The sequence below is a fragment of the Schistocerca cancellata genome, chromosome 4 (genome assembly GCF_023864275.1).
Source record: "Schistocerca cancellata isolate TAMUIC-IGC-003103 chromosome 4, iqSchCanc2.1, whole genome shotgun sequence".
Classification (NCBI taxonomy): Eukaryota; Metazoa; Arthropoda; class Insecta; order Orthoptera; family Acrididae; genus Schistocerca; species Schistocerca cancellata.
The window spans coordinates 589710769-589734085 of NC_064629.1; the positions used below are offsets into that span (position 1 = coordinate 589710769).

The window sequence follows — 23317 nt, forward strand, 5'->3', positions numbered from 1 at the left end:
GTAGAGATAATGCTACCTTAGATTGAATTTATCAGTAACAGTTCTTGTACTACAAGAGAAGACTAGAAGGTTTGTATCATACTAGAGTAACAACTGAGACAATGAAGAGATTAAGGATGTGTCTATACAAATGCAATCCTGCATGTTGCCATTCTTCCTTCTAACTCAGATTTTGATGGGACAGGCATCTTACACATTAGTACTGAAAATGCAAGTGTGTGTTGCTATTATGGTTACAGACACTGAAATGAATCTGAGCAGTATCACAGCTAGTAGATAGCAACAAAAATGGCTTATATATTTTAAAGTACCACTGAAGATACTACACACAGCTGTGTGCATTACAGTAATGAAGACTGAAGAGCTATGATAAGCATCTAAAAGTTGTTCAACAACACAAGTATTATGTTAGGGGATTGATAACAATGGCTGAATGAATCACACATGGCCTTGGTAATGTAACCACACTCAAATGGACTGTAAGTGTTTTAAAGAAATTAAAGGAAACCCAAATTGGTTCATTTCTTCACAAATGATACCTAGTCACTATGCTAATCAAGGGTAAAATGAAGGAGAAGAACAATTAGATATTCTATTACAAAACTACAACATATGAGACCTACTGAAAAAGAAGAGCAGTATTATTTCTGTATAGTATCTGTGATGAGAAATGCAGTTCATGAAATTACTTTAAAAAAGCATATTTTAATGTTGTTTTGAGCAGATGTTAAGTCAGTTGGAGAAGCTGTATAACAAACAAGAGATAATGTGGTATAGTTAACAGAAACTGAAGGAAATTTTGAGCATCTGAAACAGTACCATTCATCTTGGAGAACTAAAGAGAAAAATGGAATTACAATAGATATAGAATGATAGTGTAAAGAGAAGGTAAGATAACAGAATTTGAGAGTGTGGTAAGACACAAAGAATGATAAATTAATAAAATGCACCAATTAAACTTCCAGTTCAGTGTTATGGAAGTCAGTCGTGCAGTCAATTGGTCAGAGAATAAACCATACTCAAAAATAGCCTACAGTTTTGGAAAGAAATGAATGAATTGAGTAATAGTTGAGAAAGGGGCCAACAAATGAATAAAAATACTTGAGGAGGTAAGAGTAGGCAGTAGAAATGGGCAAAGTTAAAAAAGATCTTAGCAGTTTCAAGAAAAAACACAGAAATCCTGAAGATTTGCTTTGTATGTAATTATGTAATACAGTTTCATTCAGTGGTACATCGTAAAATGAATTACTTTAAATTTTCTTTAAGTCACCCATTTTGAAGGTAACACTGCAGAGAGATTTAGCCCTCATCCCTTTCATCTATTTACTGATTTTATTTTATTTTATGGTGCTGTTAGTCAGTGTTTTACTTGTGCAATAGACATTGGGCAAGTCCTCAAATACTACAAACATTCTTAAACTAAAACATAATGAAATCCTTGAAAGGACAGTAAACAGCCATTTTATGAAACTGATAACAAAAAAGGACACATAAGCAGCAGTAATGGATTCTTTTTCAGGTGATACATGAAATCACATTATTTATACCAGTACAACTAATGGGAGAGAAGAACTACATTTGAATGCATTGAGAATGTTCTCTATCACACTGAAAATTAACCTCTGTACTGTGAAAGTTGTTTTTATCAAAACTTTTTGATATATGTTCTCCTTTTATTTGTGTATTTTGTGTCCAGTGATCCATGTCATGAATATTTCATAAGGTATGGATTGTGAGATATTCCTGCCAATTTATGGTTTATTGAGTGATAAAGATGCACACTAAGAATTATATTCACTTCATATTCAGAAATAGCACAGTAAAGAACATAATCTTAAAATTTATCCTTAGCAGCAGGAAGATAGTGGGAGCTTAGATGTAAGAAAACAGAATAATTGTGACTGTGTTAATAATGAAGTGAATGTCTTATATGAAAACAAAAACCAGAATGAGGCAAAATGTATAATGAGTTGTTCAATGAAATAATAGATTTGTATTAAAAAATAGTAGATGAATTGTATAAAACAACAAAGATGGCAACAGCAAGTGACTGACTACCAATCCAGATTTACTGATTAGAAAAAACAAAGCTCAAGGTGAGGGAAGCACTCCGCTTATAAACTGTCTACCATCTTATAGGACTGTAAAGGCCATTTTAACTACAGAGAGAAAGTATAGATCAGCTAACCTGTAATTGTATTCATTAGTTTTTGATAAAGGTAATTATGAAGAATTAGGTATGTGATGATATAGTGCAAGAAATAATGCACATGTAATAAAAAAACTTGTAGAAAATTCTGATGTCTGTTATAACCTGACGAGACATTATTCCTTACAAGTTTACTGAAGGAAAGAGGGAAAGAGAACATTCTGGCCTCTGTGACAGAATCAAAGAGTTATTTATTTGAAAGATAAATAATATTACACACTAAACTTCCTTTTAAAAAAATCTGTTACAAGACATACAAAAACCTGTTACAACACATATACCATATATCTGCTCCCTGCTTGTAAAAACTTATAATTCTGTTGTCTTACTAAGTGCAATGATAATTGTATCATATAGGCCTGTGTTTAATCACTTATGCATGTATAAAATGTATCTGCTCTGTTTGTGTGAAACTTGTAAAAATTTCCTATGACATTTCCAATAGCTATCAGGTTCTGGCTCCATGCAAAAAATACAGTAAACAAATAAATAAGTGCATTTCAAGCCTTCTCACTATTTATATAGCATGTCTATCAATTTATTACCTGTCAACAGTTTTTATCTGTCTTGTTTATCATTTAAACCTAAAACTGCTAAGTTTTGAACTTCAGTGCCCAGTTTTCCTTACAGCTGTTACATGCCAACATCAGGAAAGTGATTGATGCCACTGATTGCAAACAATGTTTCTTAAAAAAACATTTTCAGGCTCAAATTACCTACTCTTTGGTATACAAAGAACTTTTTTGCAGAAATATGGAATTTAAGTGGCACTGGTTGAATAAAAACTACAATAACCATAAAGAGATGGTGGGTTCAACCCAGGAAATTTTTCCTCACAATTTGATCATTAAGTAAACAAGTATGCTGGCAATTTGTTATCATATTTTATGAAGTTTGGTGTAGGAAATGGCTTAGAAAATACATTTTTTCTCCTGTCTCTGTGTAGCCTTCACTTTTTCCTATTTGTCCAGCCTTTCTCTTTCTCTATCACACCCATCACCCTCCTTTAATCTCTGACTATTGTAGCTACTATATCAGTGAGGGGGATACCTTACAATTTGTGAAAGTTAATTTTCATTTCTGAATGATTTTTTGTTCCATTTGATATGTGTAATAGCAGTGCTGTGTCTGGTTGTTCAGAAAGTACTTATCTATGTTTACAGTATTGTCTGCTGAAAGAAGAGGATCACCAGAGTTTGTTCTACCTCTCCCAATTCGCAAGACACGGGCTGGCTTGCAGTTCACCTGTGCTGCTCCTACATTGGGCACAGATGCTCGAGATGTTTGGGTATGCAATAGTGATGGGTATGTTGGCCAAGTGTGTGTCCTAAGTCTCAGCCCAGAACCTACAGTAGTATCCTGTAATGGTGTCTGCAACGCACGCATACTTTGTATAGCTTCAGTTCCTGCTGTTGACTCAGGGTAAGTAAACAGTTTTTATTGCTGAAAGTATAATTTCAAACTTAACAAAGTAGAACACCTCTCATTCATTGAAAATCTGTAAAATGGGACTCCTATACAATGTTGTGTGGACTGCTATTAAAAAATAAAATAAATAAAAAGTACAGTACTCAGCAACATTTTAGCATTGCCAGAATTACAGCCACATATACAATTCCATCAAAATTTTGGTTTATAATGAGTGTTGTTCTTCTTTATACATATTAAAATAAAAATACTCTCATTAACCTATAACTGTCTATATATTTCTCTAAGTAAAAATTTGTCATTAGAAATATCAGCATAATACTAATGGGTACAGACAGTTTTCTCAAAGTAGAGTCTCAAGAAAGGAAGTCTAGTTTTTTACTTACTATAATTTGAAATAAGGTTTGATACTATGACTTTCAGATGTTATTGTTGCTGTGTGACATTAAATAATGTCATTCCCACAGATAAAACACTTCATTTAAAGTCAGGTGACATAAAAAGAAGGCAGTGATGTGTTATTCTGTATTTATATGATTTTCTTTTGATTTTAGCCAAACTTTTTTGTATGACTCAAGAAATGTCATAATTTGAAAATGAAGTTAGCATGCCAGTTATGCACATAATTTTTAAATTAAAATAAATGATTCCTCAAAGAATGGTAGACTGAGAGTAAAAGATAGAACTCTGACAGAGCAAAATCAGCGCATATATGTATGTGACTGAATTTGTAAAAGTCTGTCAGCTGCAATCTTGGATAAATGACATTGTATTTGTTGTCATCTCATAACGTACATATTACAGATCATCTGATCATATTGTACAGGAGACACATCAATTTTTGGCTCATGGTATACATAGTTCCATAATTTTTTGTAACAATAATTTCACTAGCTGATGTTTATGTTGAACACACAATTAAACTGTTTGTCTCATGATGTACAGTACTTCACATCTAAATTTTCAGACATTAATTTATACATACAATGTTATACACAAAACTATGATGTTAAATACTCACACTGTTCAAATGATCATCTCATCATTCATAAATTCCTCAGCTGAATAGCGACATTTTTCAACCAGGAGATCATATAATTTTTGCTTCAGTGAACCTATTTCAACGCTCAGTACATCTCTACCTGTGAGTTTATTGTGGAATTTCATTCTCATACAATTGGGTGTCTGTTGGTAGAGTTTTAGGCAATGTGTTGGAAGCACAAAATTTTCTTTATGTCTAGTGTTGTATGTCTGTTTGGAATGATTTTCCTCCATTACCTGAGGACTGATTTGTATAAAGATGATAATATCAAATGCGCACAGTTTAATACTAGATAATATTTCTACAATATTGAAGAACAGGTGACAGTATGTTCTTGGATAGGCAGCATACATTTTTCTAATGATTCTTCTCTGAAGTAGAAGGATTCATGACACGTGACTTGAATTCCCCCAAAAATTAAACCATATCTAATTATGGATTAAAAGTAACTGTGGTATACCACCTTCCCTCTGTTTTTGTTTGCTACACCAGATAGCATGTCCATTCCAAAAGCAAGGTTGTTTAGTAGGCAAATAACCTGTATGTGCTTGCCCGCTTAGATTTTTGTTGTAGTTTAGTCACAGGAATTTGATGGACTGATTTTGCTGTATGATACTGATGTCACTGATTTTTGATTGTTTGGTTTCAAACTGAGTAAGCAGGGTCTTTGAAACATTAAGTTTAAGAATGTACTTGATCCCATCCTGCAGAGTTTTTTAAAGGACAAAACAGCATTTTTTACATCTTTGGTTGAGACTTTACTAAATGCCACAAGCGGGTCACTATTCTGGCCCAGGCTAAATAGATGTATAATGTTTTGATCAGTAACCAGATCACCATTATCCATCTATGAAAAATTTATGAAGCATTGAGATATCTGAACAGGATTCAAAATAGTGTTGTTGTTTTGTTTAATTTTTGAAATTTCCTGGTGGCTAACTGCTGCGCCAAACTCTTCCACAAAAGCTACTTCCTACATTGATATATTCCAGTTTATTTAAAATTCTTATAGAGTCACTAGTTAACCAATGATAATTGAAACAGTGCTGCCTTAGGCTTATTATTATGTCCTAAAATGAACTTATTATTTGACATTCTTTTGGCAGTTTTGACAACACCTTTAAATACAAATTTGTAATTTTTCACGTAGTTAATAAAGCCAGGATTGTTATTGTGTTTCAAGTCTTTATGTAGCTGTCATTTTGTAACACTGGATATTTTTAATCCTGGAGTAATCCAATTAAGTTTAATTTTTGCTTTCTGGTATCAGATCCTTGGAGGGAGTGATTCATTGAACACCACTAAAAAACTTCTTAAAAATTTGTGTAAGTTCTCAGGGTTTGACACACTATTATCTGTGGGCCATTTTACTGCATCTAACTTGTCATGGAACAGGTTCAAATTATTTTAACAAAAGTTTCTTTCCATAAAACCTTTCTTAACATTTGGTTTAGTTATTCATGGCAACTGAATAAACAATGCAAAATGGTCAGAAATTCCTAAGTCCAGGTAGAACTTGTTTTTGCAGTCAAACATGTTATTTGCTAAGATATTGTCTATAAAAGTAGCTGAATGAACATTTTCTATAATGAATTCTCAAAACTTCAGTTTAAAACCATAGTTCTGAATTAAATCAATAACCTGTTTTGAGCCATAGTCATTACTTACCACATATACATTAAAATCAGCTACAATGATAATATTTTCGTTCCTTTCTTTCTTAAGTTTATTGAGAAGACATTGAAGTTTGTACAAGAAAGTTTTAGTTGTTATATGTCTTGGAGTTCTATAAATTGATATGACAACTGTGTTCATCTCTTTTTAGTTCAACACAACAGCTTTCCAAAGAACATTTCTCATTTAAGTAACCAAAAGCTGTCTTTATTTCGTATGTTAAGCAGGTATCAAGAAGTAGTAGTAGTAGTAGTAGTAGTTTATTCATCCAGAGACAATTTACATTGCATGGATTTCGTCAAAAAAAAAATACATAGTATATATATATATACACACATATAGGGTGAACAATACTATACAAAATACAGATGTGCATAGTAGATTATGTAACATCAGACCACATTGAAATAGCATGTACAACTTTGATTATTTACATTGATGTATGAGAAAGACTTTTTACATGGAATACACAGTTGATATTTAGATATAACACATACAATTCTAGCACTTTTGTACATATTATTTATTTAGATCATAGCAACAGTCAGATAAAAATTACTATTGGCACAGAGTACATAAATATGATGGTTTAGTATGGAGCTATTCCAGGTATTCTTTTACACTATAATAGCAGTTGGTCATTAAAAATTTGAATACTGCTTCTTTAAATGAAGACAATTTTTTTATTTCTTTTAACTTTACCGGTAGTTTGTTATACAATTTACTTCCTTGTATGTTTGTTTGTTTCTGCGCCAAAGCCTTGTTAACTCTTTTTATATGAACGTCATTGCACTTTCTTGTGTTGTAAGTATGTAGATCCGAGTTGGATTGGAAATTGTTAATATTTTGTTTTATATCAATTACGCTTTTCTGTATATAGAGGCACGGTAGGGGTAGAATATTCAGCTGTTTAAATAATTGCTTTGAAGGAGTTAGCCTTGAACTGTTGGTAATTATTCTAACAGCTCGTTTTTGTAGAGTGAAGATGGTTTTGAGATTTTTCTTACTATGACCCCAGAAGATGAGGCCATAGGTAATAGCAGAATGTATATAAGCAAAGTAAACAGCTCTGCTACATTCCCTACTACATACAAAGCTAATAACGCGTAAAGCAAAGCAAGCAGAACTTAACTTATGTGAGAGATACAGGATGTGGGATTTCCAGTCTAAATTTTCATCTATATGTACACCTAAGAATTTTGTGGTAGCAACTCTCACAATTTCTTTATTTTGTATTCTGAGATCTAGATCAGAGTGTGACTTTGCTTTCCTGTAATGGATATAATTAGTTTTAGAGATATTTATGGTTAATTTGTTCACTTCAAACCAATTTTGCAAATATTCTATAACTCTGGTTGCAGATGTTGGCAATACCCGGTTTATGTCAGTTACTACAATGTTTGTGTATGCGTGATCCTCCATGGGATTTCTCTTTTCTACAAAAGCTGCTTGATATCTTGAAATGTTCCAGTTTTTTAAAAAAATTGTTATAGAACAACTAGTGAACCAATGCTCATTTAAATATCAACTATGATATTTTTGCTTTCATTGAGGATAATTTGCAATTTTTCAATTTTGGTTCTACCTGCCTTCAAACCATTTATATATAAATGCAATAAGTAACTTTTTTCACTGTTTTGTATCTGTCTTTGCACAAATTCTTGAATATTTCATACCTCAGTGTTCTCTTCATATCAGTCTCTACTACAGAATCCTTCAGATGGCATGGTGATGATATTCTTCTCTTGTTAAGAGAACAAGTGGCTGCTCTTACTGCTGCCAGTTTTGACATTGCATTATCTGTTGTTGGTGTTGCTTCTTCCCTTGTTGCCTGTGTTTCTGATGATAATGATTCTGATTCTGGGGTAGCTGCTGCCACTGGTGAATGTGGTTAAGCTGCTGTTACCATTGGTGGTTGTGGTTCTGCTGTTGATTGGTATGATGATGTTGCTTTTCCTATTGTTGCTGCTGCTCCTTCTGATGACAATAGTTTGTTTCAGTTGATGCTGATTTAGCTGCCACTGTCGATGTTTTTGCTGAAGTAGCTGATATCAGTGGTTTTGCTGTTGTAGTTGGTGATGGCTCCTGTGCTATTGTTTGTGTTTGGCATGCTACAGTTGATTCTGCTGTTTTAGACATTTTATGTCTTTTTCTGCTAGCTGCAGGCAACATTTCCAGAATTTTATAATTGAGAGGTTTCTTACCCTTTATATTTAGGTGAAATCCATGCCTTGTAAACAATCTTTCTGCAGGTAGAAACTGAGTGTTTTGATACATTATGCAGATTTCCCCAAACTATTTGTTGCCCTTAATAATTTCTTTATCTACACATGAGTCATTTATAAGGTAATATCTATGAGGTATCTCAATGACAATCATATTTCTGCACATATTAGAGTCCAATACTACCTTCAGGTTTTGGTCAGCACTAGACAAATCACTCCTACAAACACCATTAGCACCACCTACAATTACTATATATTCATTTGCATTGATGAAGTTCCAGCTTTTGTGTTTTCCAACTTAGGTGCTCCTGGTTTCACATAACTGCAACCATTTACACCATTAGTTTCCATAATATTTTCACTAGGCCATGTCCATGGCTATCAGAGAGTATGTTTACAAAAGATGTCTTTCCTATCTTTCTTGTCAAATTTCTACATGCGTTTTTGTTTGTAATTTCATTTGCACTTGTGTCTGTCTCAAGGACACTGCAATGGTTACCTATGACAGTGTATTACAAGGTTGAAATGTAGTCTCTGAAAGAATAATTCCTTCTTTATTAGGTTGTGGCATTTTCTGTTGTTCTGTTTATGGATTTCATAAAAGTAACAAAAAATATGAAGCATTATCTAATTGATGTCATATGAGAATGACCACTCTAATGAAAGCCTAATTTCCTTTCAAAATATAATCTATACTCATATTCATTTTCTTAAATTGCCTAGGGGAAGGATTTGTTTGTAACAGTTTGCCAGTGCAATTAACCCAAATTCTTAGATCCAGGTGTAATTTGGTACCACATGACTATAATTTTGTAGATAAAATTTGAGATAATAAACATTCTACTGACACCACTTTTTCCAACTATAACTGATGTTATGAGATCACGTATGAACCCAGTACATTTTTCCTCAGAAACAGTTGCTTTAATTTATGTTATTTATCAAAGCATAATGTGTAGATAAGATGCTGAACAGTCTCAGAAATAAGTAAGACTTACCAGTTCTACATAAATATTATTGCAGTTTAAGGAATCAGTTATTAATTGCACTTTGTTTGGAAGTATCCATTTCTCACATAGTAGACTGTCCAAATTTGGTTGTCACAATGTGTCTTTTTCTTATACAAAACTTATGAGTAACACTTATTAAACAGTGTTACTGTTGTTGTCTAAGATACAAATTCAGGTAATTAAATACTGTTTTGTGGTGTGTTTCTACTATCCACATTGCTTAATTGAAATGGAATGATTTATAGTACCGCATCAAACACAAATAATAATAAATATTGTACATAAACATTTCTTCAGGAAAGTGTAATATTTTATTTAAGTGTTCTCACATGCAAAAAGCAGAATCTGAAATTTGGTTTACAGATTTTAATTTTTGTTTCCTGCTTCCATTATGTGCAATGTATGAAATTATATCAAGAACTGATATATTAGTTAATGCCTATATTATGAATATGTACATAATTTATGAAAAGTGCTTTCAGTAAATAGCTTCACTTGTTCAGAATCCCGAAAACAAGTTTCTTGTTAAGTGTTACAAATTGTATTTTAGTAAGAAAAGCATAATCAGTGTTTAATTACCAAGTGAGAATATATATCAATATCATCTGAGCTGCAGAAATGTGAAGACAGAATTTAATCTCTCTATCATTGTTTTAAATCAAATTTTATGTGCTTTTGTATTCATTACATCATATGCGATGATAAAAATTATTTTGGTCCCTGAATAATTCCATACAGTCGAATTTATCTTGTTTTTGTATATCAAACACCAGTAAATGACATTGTAAAGATATTCTTTCTTAAGGATTCAGATAGGAAGAAAGATCTGGAAACCCCTTTTTGGATCCTACAATTTGATCTCAGCAATTGACCTTCCAACATGGGTAGTGAGAGACAGTATTATGCTAATTGATATGTCTTATTTAGTGAAGCTCAAAGCAAGAAAATAACTGTTTATCCAGTACTTTACAGTACAAATGCTTCTCAGGGGAAATCAGTTAGAATAATTAATGAGTCCAGGACAGATGTTTTTAGGAATACATTACAGGAGATGATATAGGATGATATTTATAATGACCCAAATGCTAAAATAAAATTGTCAATCAATCAATTCCTTTTATTTGTCTGAATACAGCATTGATGTTGCACAAGACATCATCAAGTACAAGTTATTTCTTTGTGGACAATAGAATATAATATTACATGTAACTTACATAAATTTTAATTTATACTAATATAAGTTATTTCTTTGTGGGCAACAGAATACAATGTTACATATTAAACTTACATACATTTCAATTTACACATTTATATTACCCAGTTTATAATATACATAACATAGTTCACATTACAGTTAAATCATTTATAGTATTACATAAAAATTCCTGAACATTATAGAAAGCATTTATTTTTAGCCATGATTACATCACAATTTTAAATTTATTGTGTGGCAGTTCCTTAATACTTTGTGGTATTTTGTTCAGAAACACCTTGCCAATATGTGTAAAATTGTTTGACCTGGATAATCTAGTCCAGGGGACATTTATCAAGTTTCTGTTCCTGGTTTCATAAGTATGGTCATTAGCCCTAGTTTTATATATAAGAGCATTCTCTTTGGCGTAGACAAGAACTCGCAGCATGTACAAGCTGGGAACACTAAGTACTTTGTATTTGGTGAAGTATTCTTTGTGGGAAGTTATGTTTTGTAGACCAAAAATGCACTTACTACTTTCTTCTGCCACAGGAAGACATTCTTAGCCCCAGCAGAGTTCCCCAAGAGTATTATCCCATAGTTCAAATGTGTGTGAAAAAATGCATAGTAGGCCATAGGGAGGAGGTCTTGATTGACACAGATTTTTAATTTTCTTATCAGGTGCACTGCTCTTGATAATTACAAACTTTTTCTGTCTGGGTATTCCAACATAACTTACTGTCAATATGGATGCCTAACAATGTCACTGACTTTTCCTTGAGTTTGTCAGTATCAATGTTCCTGAGGGAGAAAAGTATGTGTTCTGTTTTATCATCATTTAGCCTTAATCTGTTGTCCCTGGACCATTCACTAGCCCCTTCCATCATTAGTTCATTCATTTGTATCACAACCTTTTCATCTGTATGAGATGTGATGAAACTGGTGTCATCTGCATACATCATGATCATGCTTTGTTTTCTGTTAGATAAATATGATCACAAAAATGCCAGTTCATTGACTTTTATTCCATAGTGTTCTATTTTGTTTATTAAAATATTATGTGAAACAGTGTCAAAGGTCTTGCTAAGATCCAACAGAGTGGCATAGGTATGTTGTCTATCTTCAAAGCCATGTAGAGCAGATAACACAACATTTTGAATGGCCTTAGTTGTAGACAGCCCATTTCGAAACCCATACTGAGCCTTGTTTAAGAGGTTACTACATTTTTCAAAAAAAAAAAAAAAAAAAAAAAAAAAAAAAAAAAAAAAAAAAAAAAAAAAAAAAAAAAAAAAAAACGTTCAGTTAGTTTTTTTCTATAGTTTCAATAATTTTTTATATTATTGGGACTATTGCAATAGGACTATAGTTTTTAGGTGTGTTTCTGTCTCCTTTTTTATGCACAGGCAATATGGTGGTTAACTTCAAGCTGTCTGGAAATATCCCTTTTGTGAACATAAGATTTATGAGGAAACTCATAGGATGACAGATTGTATTTACAACTTTTTTAAAGATAAAATTGGACAGACCATAGACATCCTCTGTTCTAGAGTTGCTCATCTTGGACACAACATCTTTATTTCCTTAAGGTCAACAGTTTTCCACCGAAAAGTTTCTAAACCAGCATTATATCCATCTTCCCATAAAATGGGCAGTCTATCTGCATTTTTGTGATTATTACTTGCCTTGACTTCATCTGTCATAGAAAATTTTCCAACATTTATGAAGTAATTATTAAGCTCTTCTGCACTTAAGGGAATGGGTAATTTTTCTAGTCCTAGATTGTTTTAATTACATTCCATGCTGCTTTGCATTTGTTGCTGGAATTAAGAATGTAATCACCATTGGCCTTTTTTAGCTGCAACAATCTCCTTCCTGTATATCTTCTATAGTTTATCATAAGCATGTTTAGAGTGATTGTCTCTGCGTGATTTTTCATAATACACTCTTAGTAAGATCCTTAATTTATGGAGATAAGGTGTATACCAGTTGCTGGAACTTCTGATCTGCTTCTTGGTATGTAACCAATTTGATTTTGTTTTGAGTGGGCAGCACTCATTAAAGATATTTACAACTGTATGCAGGAAGCAATCAAATGCTCCAGTAAATGAGTCAGTTTGAATCACAGTGGAATTCCAGTCTACACTCATAATTCTATGTGTCATATTTACTATGTTTCTACGATTTAGCTGCCTCATTGCCCTATGTTCTTTTGTTTATCTTGACCTTTGCCAAGCCCAGTTAATTTTAGAAATATGCCATCATGGTCAGACAGCATGGGTTTCACAAAGTCCAAGACAACATTATTTCTGCAGACATTTGAAATGACATTATCTAGGCATGCATTTTATCTTGTGGGTTTACTGTTGAGACAGAAGAAATTATATGATCTCAATGTATCTAACAAGAGGCTAGTTTGAGAGTTATGCACATTCACATCTATATTAATATCTCCAAAGAAGAATTTTATATGTCTTATATCTGAGTAGAAACAGCACCAATTTTATTACATGGTCCACTGTAACTTTTGAGTCAGTACTTGGAGTGCAGTATATGGAAATCACAATAACCAGGCAGTTTGAGAACTTAACAGCAGCAGCTCCAAATTCTCCTTCTTGAGTTGAATGCTGAATATCTATAATACTGAATTTAAGTTTTACAAGTATACCTACACCTCCTTTCCTCATAATGGATCTAAAATAAACAGATGCTATTTTGTAGCCATCAGGAATGTACAACTTGCTTTCATTTTTGTGAACCAGTGCTCATTAAGACACAGAACATCACAATGTAACTCTTCTAAAATTAGTTCTAAATCAGGCAATTTGTTTCATATTGATTGTATATTTATGTGAAAGAAACAAAGGTGTTCAGTATTCATCCCTGGTAAACCTAAATCAGATTCTGGATTATTTAGTAAATGCTCAAGATGTTCACTTTCACAATTATCCTGGTCAAGTTTGGGACATTTTGCTTCAGATCTCAAGGTGTAAGCTACATTTTGTAAATTAGGTAGACGCCCATGTACAATTTGGATGGCCCCTTTTGGGCCCTTTACAAGTTTCACTTACCTGGCCAGCTGAGTGCTATTGTGCCTACAGACTTTGCTTCTGATTTAGAGCTTAGCAAGTTTATAAGCTCATTTGAAAATTTCTGTTTATCCATTCTGTTCATATGCAAACTGTGAATTGCATAATTGCTAATATCTAGTACACTGACATTATTGTACTTCTTACAAATACTAAACAATCTGGAATTAACTTTTCTGATCTCCACATTTACACAAGACCAGTCATAAATTCATATCGTTATTTCATATCTTTCCACATACGCTAATCAGGAAGGACATTAAATAACGACATAAAAAAACTATGGAACAGTACAGAGATTAAAGTATCTTGTAAAAGGAAAGGGGAACTATATCTGTTGGTAAGAACAAATAGATATCCTTTAGTAGTTGCTCAGAAAAAACAGTACCAAAAGTTAGAAAGAAAGGTTATAAAAAAATCAAGGAACATGTGCAGAATGTCAGAAATTAGTAATTCTTACAACAGACTTAAAATGAATGTAGTGAAACAAGAGACAGGACAACCAGCCACAGAACAGGTTAATATCACTATTGAACTGAATGGAAGGGCTATAAATGATGAATCACAGGTAGCAAATGTTACATAATATTTTCTTAAATATAGTACAAACTATAGAAACAAACCATTCAAAAGAAAAATCATAGCAGCATGTTGAAAAACTAACTCTCATAAACTTTAATCATATGAATGCACCACAAACTTCTTCTGAAATTAAAAAAAAATACGCATTCTCTCAAGAATTAAACTCATCTGGTTTTGATGGTGTTTCCCACAGAGTACTGAAGATTTGTTCTCATATAATAGGTCTGTTCTTAACTGAAATAGGTAATGCATCACTAACTTAAGATATTTTTCCAGAGAGGCTGAAATATGTCATTGTTAAACCCCTCTTCAAAAAGGTGATAAGTGAGAGGTCAATAACTGACGTGTTTCACTGCTGACATCATTTTCCAAAATTTTTGAGAAGGTGATATATTTTAGAATAGTATCTTACTGTAAAAGTACTAATATCATCATCAAATCACAGTTAGGGTTTCAGAAGAGTTGCTCTATTGAGAATGCCATTTACATGTTCACTTACAAAATTTTACAAGCATTAAATAATAAAGTAGTGCTGGCTGGTGTTTTCTGTGACCTAAGGCATTTGACTGTGTGAATCACAGTATTATCCTAGATAAATTGTAGTTTTATGGAATTGATGGTTTAGCCAATCAATGTAATACCTAACCAAAAGAATGCAGAATGTTGTACTTATTTAATTGGATAGATAAAAAATCTTCTCACCAAGCAGTGGCGGAACAAACACATAAAAGACGGTTGTAATTGCCAAGCTTTCGAAGCCAGTTGCTCCTTCTTCAGGCAGAAAGGTTTAAGGGGAAGGAAAAGAGGTGAAGGAAAAGAACTGGAGAGGACTAGGAAAAATGGTAGATTTTGGGAAAGTCACCCAGAACCATGGGTCAGGGGAGATGTATCATATGGGACAAGAAGGAAAGACTGGATCAGTCTTCCCTTCTCGTCCCATACTCCTTCTCATCTCCCCTGAACCATGATTCTGGGTGACTTTCCCAAAATCTACCCCTTTTCCTAGACCTCTCCACTCCTTTTCCTTTACCCTTCTTCCTTCCTCTTCAACCCTTATGCCTGAAGAAGGAGCCACTGGCTCCAAAGCTTGCCAATTACAACCATCTTTTATGTGTATGTTCTGCTGCTGCTTGGTGAGTAAATTTTTTATCCATCCAATTACATTCAACCAATATAGACAGCAGAGGTAATTCTGATTGGGGGGGATCCTGTATGGAGTTCCCTGATGCTCAGTCTTAGGCTCACTCCAGTTACTCATATATGTAAATGATTTTCTATGTAATATACAATAAGCGGAATTAGTATTTTTTTTACATATGACACTATTATTGTAATAAATCTAAGCATACATACAGAAACAGAGTAAATGGTAAACAATGATCTTAAAAGTACCATTGACTGGTTTTCTGTGAATGGTATCATCCTCAATTTAAAAAAAGACACAGCATGTTCAGTTCTGCACATCTAGGTGTACTACACCAATGATAAGTTTATTTTTTATGCTACAAGTAAAATGTTTTCTGAAAAACTACATCAGCAGCTTTGCTTCATTTCCATGCAGTGCATTCTTTCAGCAGCATTGCAGATGAATCAGGTTTCAGCTTTCTGCCTTCTTTGAATCAAGCCTAGGTGTGGACATGATTCTTTGTATGGCATGTGAAGAAGTCTGCTGTAAAAATTCCATGACAAAAAGCTGCAGCAGTGAGTCTCAAAGGTGCATCACAGTGTATACTAAGCTTCACAAGAGGAGCACTGTAACATAAACTAAACATGTACATGATGCCTATCTCTCTCTCTCTCTCTCTCTCTCTCTCTCTCTCTCTCTCTCTCTCTCTCTCTCTTTTTGCCACCTCACCTAGCCTCCAATACATATTGAGTCACTCACACAAACCCATACACATACTATTTGAATACAGTATTTATATTGATTGTGAACATATTACTTACATCACAATGTGCTCCCATCATTGCTATGAAATGTCACTCCAGATTCCAATTAAAAGTGGAGCACATAACATTCATGGCTCCAGACAACTTTTCTGCCATGTTCTGCTTATCTCTCACAAGTTATATGAAGGTAGTGATATTCAGTTACTCAACACTTTCTTTTTTTAATTTATTCTTAACTCCATCCAGTGGCTCACAAACAAAAGACGCTATACCACACAAGGTTTTCGGCTGTAGATTCTCAATGCTACCCATGCAATGCCAGGTTGCTAGTTAAATATAATAGAAAAATATAAGAGAGATATTTATCATCAGAAATATATTCTCACACTAACTAAAGCATTCTGATGATACTCATTCAGTTTTTTTTTTATTCCACACCTGTGGAAATCTACTCGATCAGGGATTAAGATGTTATCAATTGAGGTTTAAACTGCATTTTCATCCACAATGAAATTTTCTTGATGGTTCTTTGATACGGAGTGAGAAAGGAAAATGTTTGAGGGCAGAAGATTAGAATAATATGTGCAATAAGCATTGCTTTCCAGCCAGGCTCCTGGATAGCCAGGCTCCTTCAGTAAAATCAGCAGAGTGCAGATGGGTGTTCCAGTACAGTAGCAACACTTCATAAAGTTTCCGTAGCTGTTTTTCTTATATGTTGACCACAAGGTATCTCAGTCATTGGCAACAAATGCCAGCTGTGATGGAAATGTCTGTGGGATTCAGTTCATAACATGAAACACGTTCTTTGTGCCACCAGACGCATGACATTACATTTCATAAATTCACCCTGGTCTTTGCTACAGAATGTTTTTGTTATTGCCAACCATATTTTCTTTTTATGAAACTGACACACAGTAGTTCAAATCCCCATCTGGTCATCCTGATTCAACTTTTCTATTATTTACGTAACAAGGCAAATGCTGTAAATTTTCTTATGAAAGGCCAGTCATGTCCCTTCCCCATTGTTCACAGCCATAGTTTCTGCTTCATCTCTAATGACCACATTGTCAATAGGACATTTAACCCTCACCATCCTCTGTTCCTTTACTTCCCCCAACACTGCCCACTGAATGTGAGTGTTGCATAAAGGTTAAATTGCCACAGTTCATCACTTTTGCTAATAGTTGGGTGGACCATGGTAGTGAATGATAAAAATGTTCTTCATCAAATGAATGTTGCAAATGATTCATGTCAAAATGATGATACTTGAAGTGAAAAAATGCATCTTGTGACATGAATTCTTTGATGCACTTCATAAAAAGAAAATATGGTTGGCATAAATGTTACCAACTACCTCTCCTGCTTGCAACACTCTAGTAAATCCAAAAAGAACAAATTGTCACACATTTTAGACATTCTTCTATTTTACAATCAATTTTCTAATGCTGAATGGGAGCTGGAATGATCCATCTCCTCCATGTTAATTTTGGCAAATAGAAGAAATATTTTTTTTAAAACCATTAAACATATTGCTCTGAAATTTGGACTACATGTTCAGTGAATATTTCTCTACAAAGTTATAATGTCATGCTAAGAAATATTTATTGGTTTTTGTTTAAAAAATTTTTTAAACAGATGCTTATTTTTTTCTCTAAAATTTTGCACTTTTTCTTCTATAACTCTTGAAATATACAATATTTTTTTACTAGCAGTTTTTGAGAAAATATTCCTCAAAGATGAAAATTTTAAAGTTATGGGAAATGGCTTCCAAAGTTTTTTAATACATTCCTGCCCCATATGATGGATTATCAGCATCCTCTTCTTTTTCCAGTGTTAGTTTCCTTTTCACTGGTCTTTTCTTCCCTTTTGTTGCATGTTGTAGGCTTTTGTCTCTTCTTGCTGCACCTCTCAGTCTTTCTTCAACAATTAGGTGCATTGTGGAAATGGTGTTGTGTCCTGGTTGGAAACCTAAATGTTTCAGCACATCACATTTGATAATGTTTCCTTCACTGTATGTTGCCACTGCATTATACACTCTAAAATGCAATGCTTTTATCTGTACAAAAACTCTTTTGGAAATCCTAATCCAAATTAAATTATTTACACTTTAATTTGGATTTTATGTTTTCCCATGTAAACACTTTTCCAGTAAACTTGGCTGTGATAAATCTCTGAATATGGGCCTAATTACATCAATTACAGCATTTTGCAAACTGTTTTTATGGCCATATTCGTTTCCTGATTGGTACTTACACCATGAAACATCACCTGTGGTGCACAGTGCATGTTGTGGGTGCTCATTTGTTGATGCTGTATGAAAAAATAATGCCCATACTGCTCTCCTCATATGCTCAATGCTTCTTGTATTTTGCCTAATTGCACACCCATAATACCTCTGCAATCTATCAACTGCTTCATCTGTCAATATTCTCTTCCTCCAAGGGTCTTACCATCACTAAGCTTCTAGGATCGTAATGTCTGCTTCAGTTTCCACAAGTGAGCCCCCATGCGCTTCTGCACATGTCCAATGCAGTCCTGTTTTTTTAATGTGAATTTCATTGCTATAAAGTTTGAGTTCCTCTACAGCTTTATATAGTTTTCAAATTTTTCTTTGCTCTCACAATTTCTTGCTGGAAGAAGTTCTATCACATTCATTTGGAGTAGTCAGTGAGAAGCATCTCCTTCAAAACAACAAAAGATTTCTCCTTCCACTCATTGTGCCTTTTCTTAAACACTCTATTGCTGAAATGGTGCATATTGATATCCACAAACCAAATACGTAAAACAGGTACGAGCAAAATTCGTTAAATACGCAAATTAAACAGCTAAACGACACAAAGCAAACTCCACAAGTCAGCACACATGGTATAGCATTTATGTTTACAGATATGAACAGTCACTTGTCACAGAGATAAAGCCATACAACATTGGGAAACAAAACACTTTCTAATTCCGCATTCTGCAAAGATACCTTGCTTGCAGCCATTGAGCAGCGTTGTCAGAGTCGACACACCAAGTCGCTACAACCTTTTACACGGCGTGTCAACTTTGCAGTAATAAAAAACACACTTATAATTCACTTAGAAGGGTGAAACTTGATTTGTTTGATTCAGAAAACTCCACATAATTTTATAATGAGAAAAACAAAAAACATTACTTTTGTCATTTTCATCATTCCGGCTCCCCTTAAAAACCTTCCTAATAATCTTCTGCTATGCCAAGTTCACTAAATTACTGCAAGAACAATTTTGGAATCTCAAATAAAATATGATGATTGATAAATATATAACAATCTGCATGACAACAAACTTAACTAAATCCCCACAAAATTATGCACCATTCTACTTTTTACTGAAAAATTTTGCCTGAAATGGTACATTACATACTTCAGTATTCTTCACACCATATGTTTCATAAGAATAGGTCAGAATGCCCTTGCCTATACAATTATATGAGACAAAATGTGGTTTAAAAAGAGTTAAATAGAAGAGTCAGCTCAGTACCTCAGCTTTGCATTTATACTGACTATATTTAGCACTAGACCATAAATGTATACATCACAGCAGTGCAAGTGGAAAAAAACTCTTCCTGTAGAAATTTTTGCATCCTTGCATGTTGCCCATTTGTGCAGGCGGCTGTTACATGATTTTACTTCAGTGATAACAAAATCAAGTCAGAAGTATGCACTGAGTAGCTGAGGCACGTGGTGATTGGTGATGCATACATACCAGGAATTGAATGTTATGAACAGGCCGTAATCTACCTCCAGGGAGTCAGAATTCACATTAAATGTGGAGCATCATTCACTATGACAAAATCAAATATGCTGTTTCATGGTTTGTTGGAATGAATCTATTTTCATATGCTTAAGGTCTGGGTTTGATTCACACATCTGGCAGCCATTTTTAACAAGCACAAGTAGTCTGTCTTCACCTCTGGCAACACTGATTGAACAACATAGGGTTGGTTCCAAATCCACATTAAACCTAAGGTCCCTTTGCTACCACATGGAAGAGAATCAGTGTAAGCTGGCCATGACAATAGATGGAAATAGCTTTCATATGTCAAAAATTTCATCTTATCAGTGAAACAATCATCATGTAAGGTCACATGCACTTCTTACTCTACTTGAACTTAAGATGTTGAAAATATTGGTACTAGACTGTGATTTAAACTCATATCTCCTCTTTTATGGGATTTGACACCTTCAGGATGATTTAATTCCATCATTTTGTTGTTCCCCAAATAGTTGAAACCCCTTATGGTCACCATGAAAACTGTTTGTCTGGATTTGAATCCTTGTCCAGCACAAAATTTTTCATCATGTTATTTGAAGCTGTAGCTTACACACACCAAGCTGCAAGTGATAAATAAACATTATTTTTAACACCTCTCTCTGTGGGTCATCAACAATAATGATAGTTCTGGTTTCGACTCCTTGTCAGAAACACAACTTTTCAGCACATAATTTCAGGTTTATACAAGCTACTCCTAGCTACAGGTGAAAAAGCATTCAATAATAAGTGTGTCTTTGTGTATAGTCAACAATGATAATACATTTGGGTTTTGATTCCCAGTCAGCACAGAACTTTTCATCACATTATTTCCAGTTCGGACATGCATGCATCTCACTACTGCAGAAATAAAGTGAAATTTAATTACTCGTGGCTAGAAAATGATGGCAATACATGTTGGTTTCAAATCCTGATTAGGCAAAACTTTCATATTTCATCATTTGGGCTTGTCATCTCATTTATGGTGAAAAAATTTGATTTCTAGGATTTGATTGTGCTTCATTAACAATGTCACTACTTGTTGGGTTAGATTCCACATTGAACACAAAATCTGCATCACATTAATTCAAGTTTAAAAATGTGAACACTTTGTTATTTGTGATAGAAACCATGTTCATGGTCTTTCATGGTTAGTGAACAGGGAGATGTTTGCTGGGTAGGAGTCCCATGTCCCAGTCTACTACAAAAATTTTTGTCATGTAATTTCAAGAAGAAACTTTGTTTTTTCAATGTCATTTATTGTAATACATTTGTGTTTATAATGTCCCTGCCAGTTCAGCAACTCAGCAGAAGCAGTTGCTTCTGTGTCAACCTACTTTTGTGTGTCAATGGCATCAGGAATTTCAGCAGTTTGACACATTGCCATGTGACAGCAGACAAATGTCAGTTACCAACCCTGTTCCAGACATTTCTGCGGTGACACAGAAATGCAGTCCCTTCCACAAAGTCAGAACAGAGCAGCTGCATTGACATCCTGGACCAGTTCATTAAGTAATGATTGGCACAGCAACTCTGTCCATAATGCCTGCCATATGTCAGTCATCACCATGAGTTTTACTGATGCATCCTTGGAGTTTAGACCATAAATGTATTGCCACTGCCACTACTGCCACTGGGATCTGAAATGATGGCCACTGCCTGACTGCCCTGGCCCTGGCAGCCAACACTCTTCCACTAATGTGTGGCCCACAGTTGCCCTTCAGTCCAGAGTTAGACTCTGAGCAGAACTGTGACCTGCCAAAAGTGAGAAGAAACCACAGGTAGCCATATGCTGCATCGTGGCCACCACTACCAACTCAGCTCCTGGTATGCCGGCTTTGCCAGTATCAGCATGCCACCTTCTCAGCAGGATGTGCCCACTGCACCCTGTGCTGCCTTGCTCATGACATTGATTGGAAATATTATGAGCCAGCACCAAGTTTAATGAATTAATAAATAACTTGTGAATATTCATCATTTGTTTCTCTACAGCTGCCCATTTCACTCCCATCTCCCAAGCTGCCAAAAATAACCCAAAACACCCCAGGTGGGTGTTAGGATCATCCTGACAAATGATAAGATGGCTCCCAGCACCCAGTAGCAATTATTCTCGCACCTCTATTGTTTCAGTATTATGGCAATAGGTATTAGGTAAGCCTGTGTAGAGGTAGATAACGTCAGTAGTGATGAGCAGGGCACCAGATGGTAAAGGAACAGGAGATCAGTTGGGAGAAGTTGACAGTGTCTCAGCTGAAGGAACCCCTACACATACATTTTCTACATGATTCCCAACATCTATAAGCTCAGCCATGCAGAAAGCCAAGCCCTATTGTGACACTGCTATGGTCCAAATGTGAGAATCTCCACTCTTGTTATCCTATATCTTCATCCTGTTGCCCACAGCCTGCCCTCCTATACCCAAGATGATTACCCAGTATGCCTATCCATAAAATGTTCCTGCTTGTTGCACAGTATCACAGTTTTTCTTGACCCCTCCTGTCCCATTCCTCCCTCAATTACTCCATACGTCTCCTCTATTCATGTTCTCCCTACTTACCCCACCCAAGATTGCTACTAACTCCAACTCCAATAAACCCAATAAGGTGGTAACAACAGGAGCCACTAGTGACTGTCTACCTGTCTCCTCTCTCTGTTCCTTGATGTGTCCACCTCCTCCTTCCCTCTCTATAATTATCCCTCTGCTTCTCCCCTACTCTGTCTCACCTCAATAGTTGGGAGTAAGAACCACCAGCTTCCTATTGTGATAGGTAGTAAGATGGACCAGGAGGAAATCAACAGAGACAGGAGGTAGGAAGAGATGGACAGAGGGAGTGGGGACCAGCAGATGGACAAACAGCGAGTGGGAAGGCTTTCTGTTCATCTTCTCCTGTACCTCTTTCTGTCACCTTCTCCTACCCTTTTCCCTGTCCATCTGCTCCTCCCACACTTTCTGTCCATCTGCTTTTCCTCCTCTCTCTGTCCATCTCCTCCTCCCCACTTTCTTTTCCCATCTCTTGCTATCTCCCGTTTCTGTTCACTTCCTCCTGACCCCTCGCTCTACCCATTTCACCCTCCCCCTTTCCCTGTCTATTTCCTCTTGCCCCTCTGTCTGTCCCTAGCTGCACCCATCTCCTCCCTCCCCTCCCTGTTTGTCCATCTCCTCCTCCCATTCTCTCTCCATGCTATCACCCCCACCCCAATAGCAG

The 23317-nt window shown here is 34.9% G+C and overlaps 1 protein-coding gene across 2 annotated transcripts in view; it reads left to right on the forward strand.

Annotated features, from left to right (window-relative positions):
• The window catches only part of LOC126183680 (rho guanine nucleotide exchange factor 17), a 380446-nt gene that overhangs the window by 288021 nt on the left and 69108 nt on the right, over window positions 1-23317 (forward strand). For both annotated transcript variants that reach the window (XM_049925856.1, XM_049925855.1), the window contains one exon: window positions 3373-3631. In XM_049925856.1, coding sequence (XP_049781813.1) covers window positions 3373-3631 — 259 coding nt within the window. The remainder of the gene's footprint in view (window positions 1-3372; window positions 3632-23317) is intronic.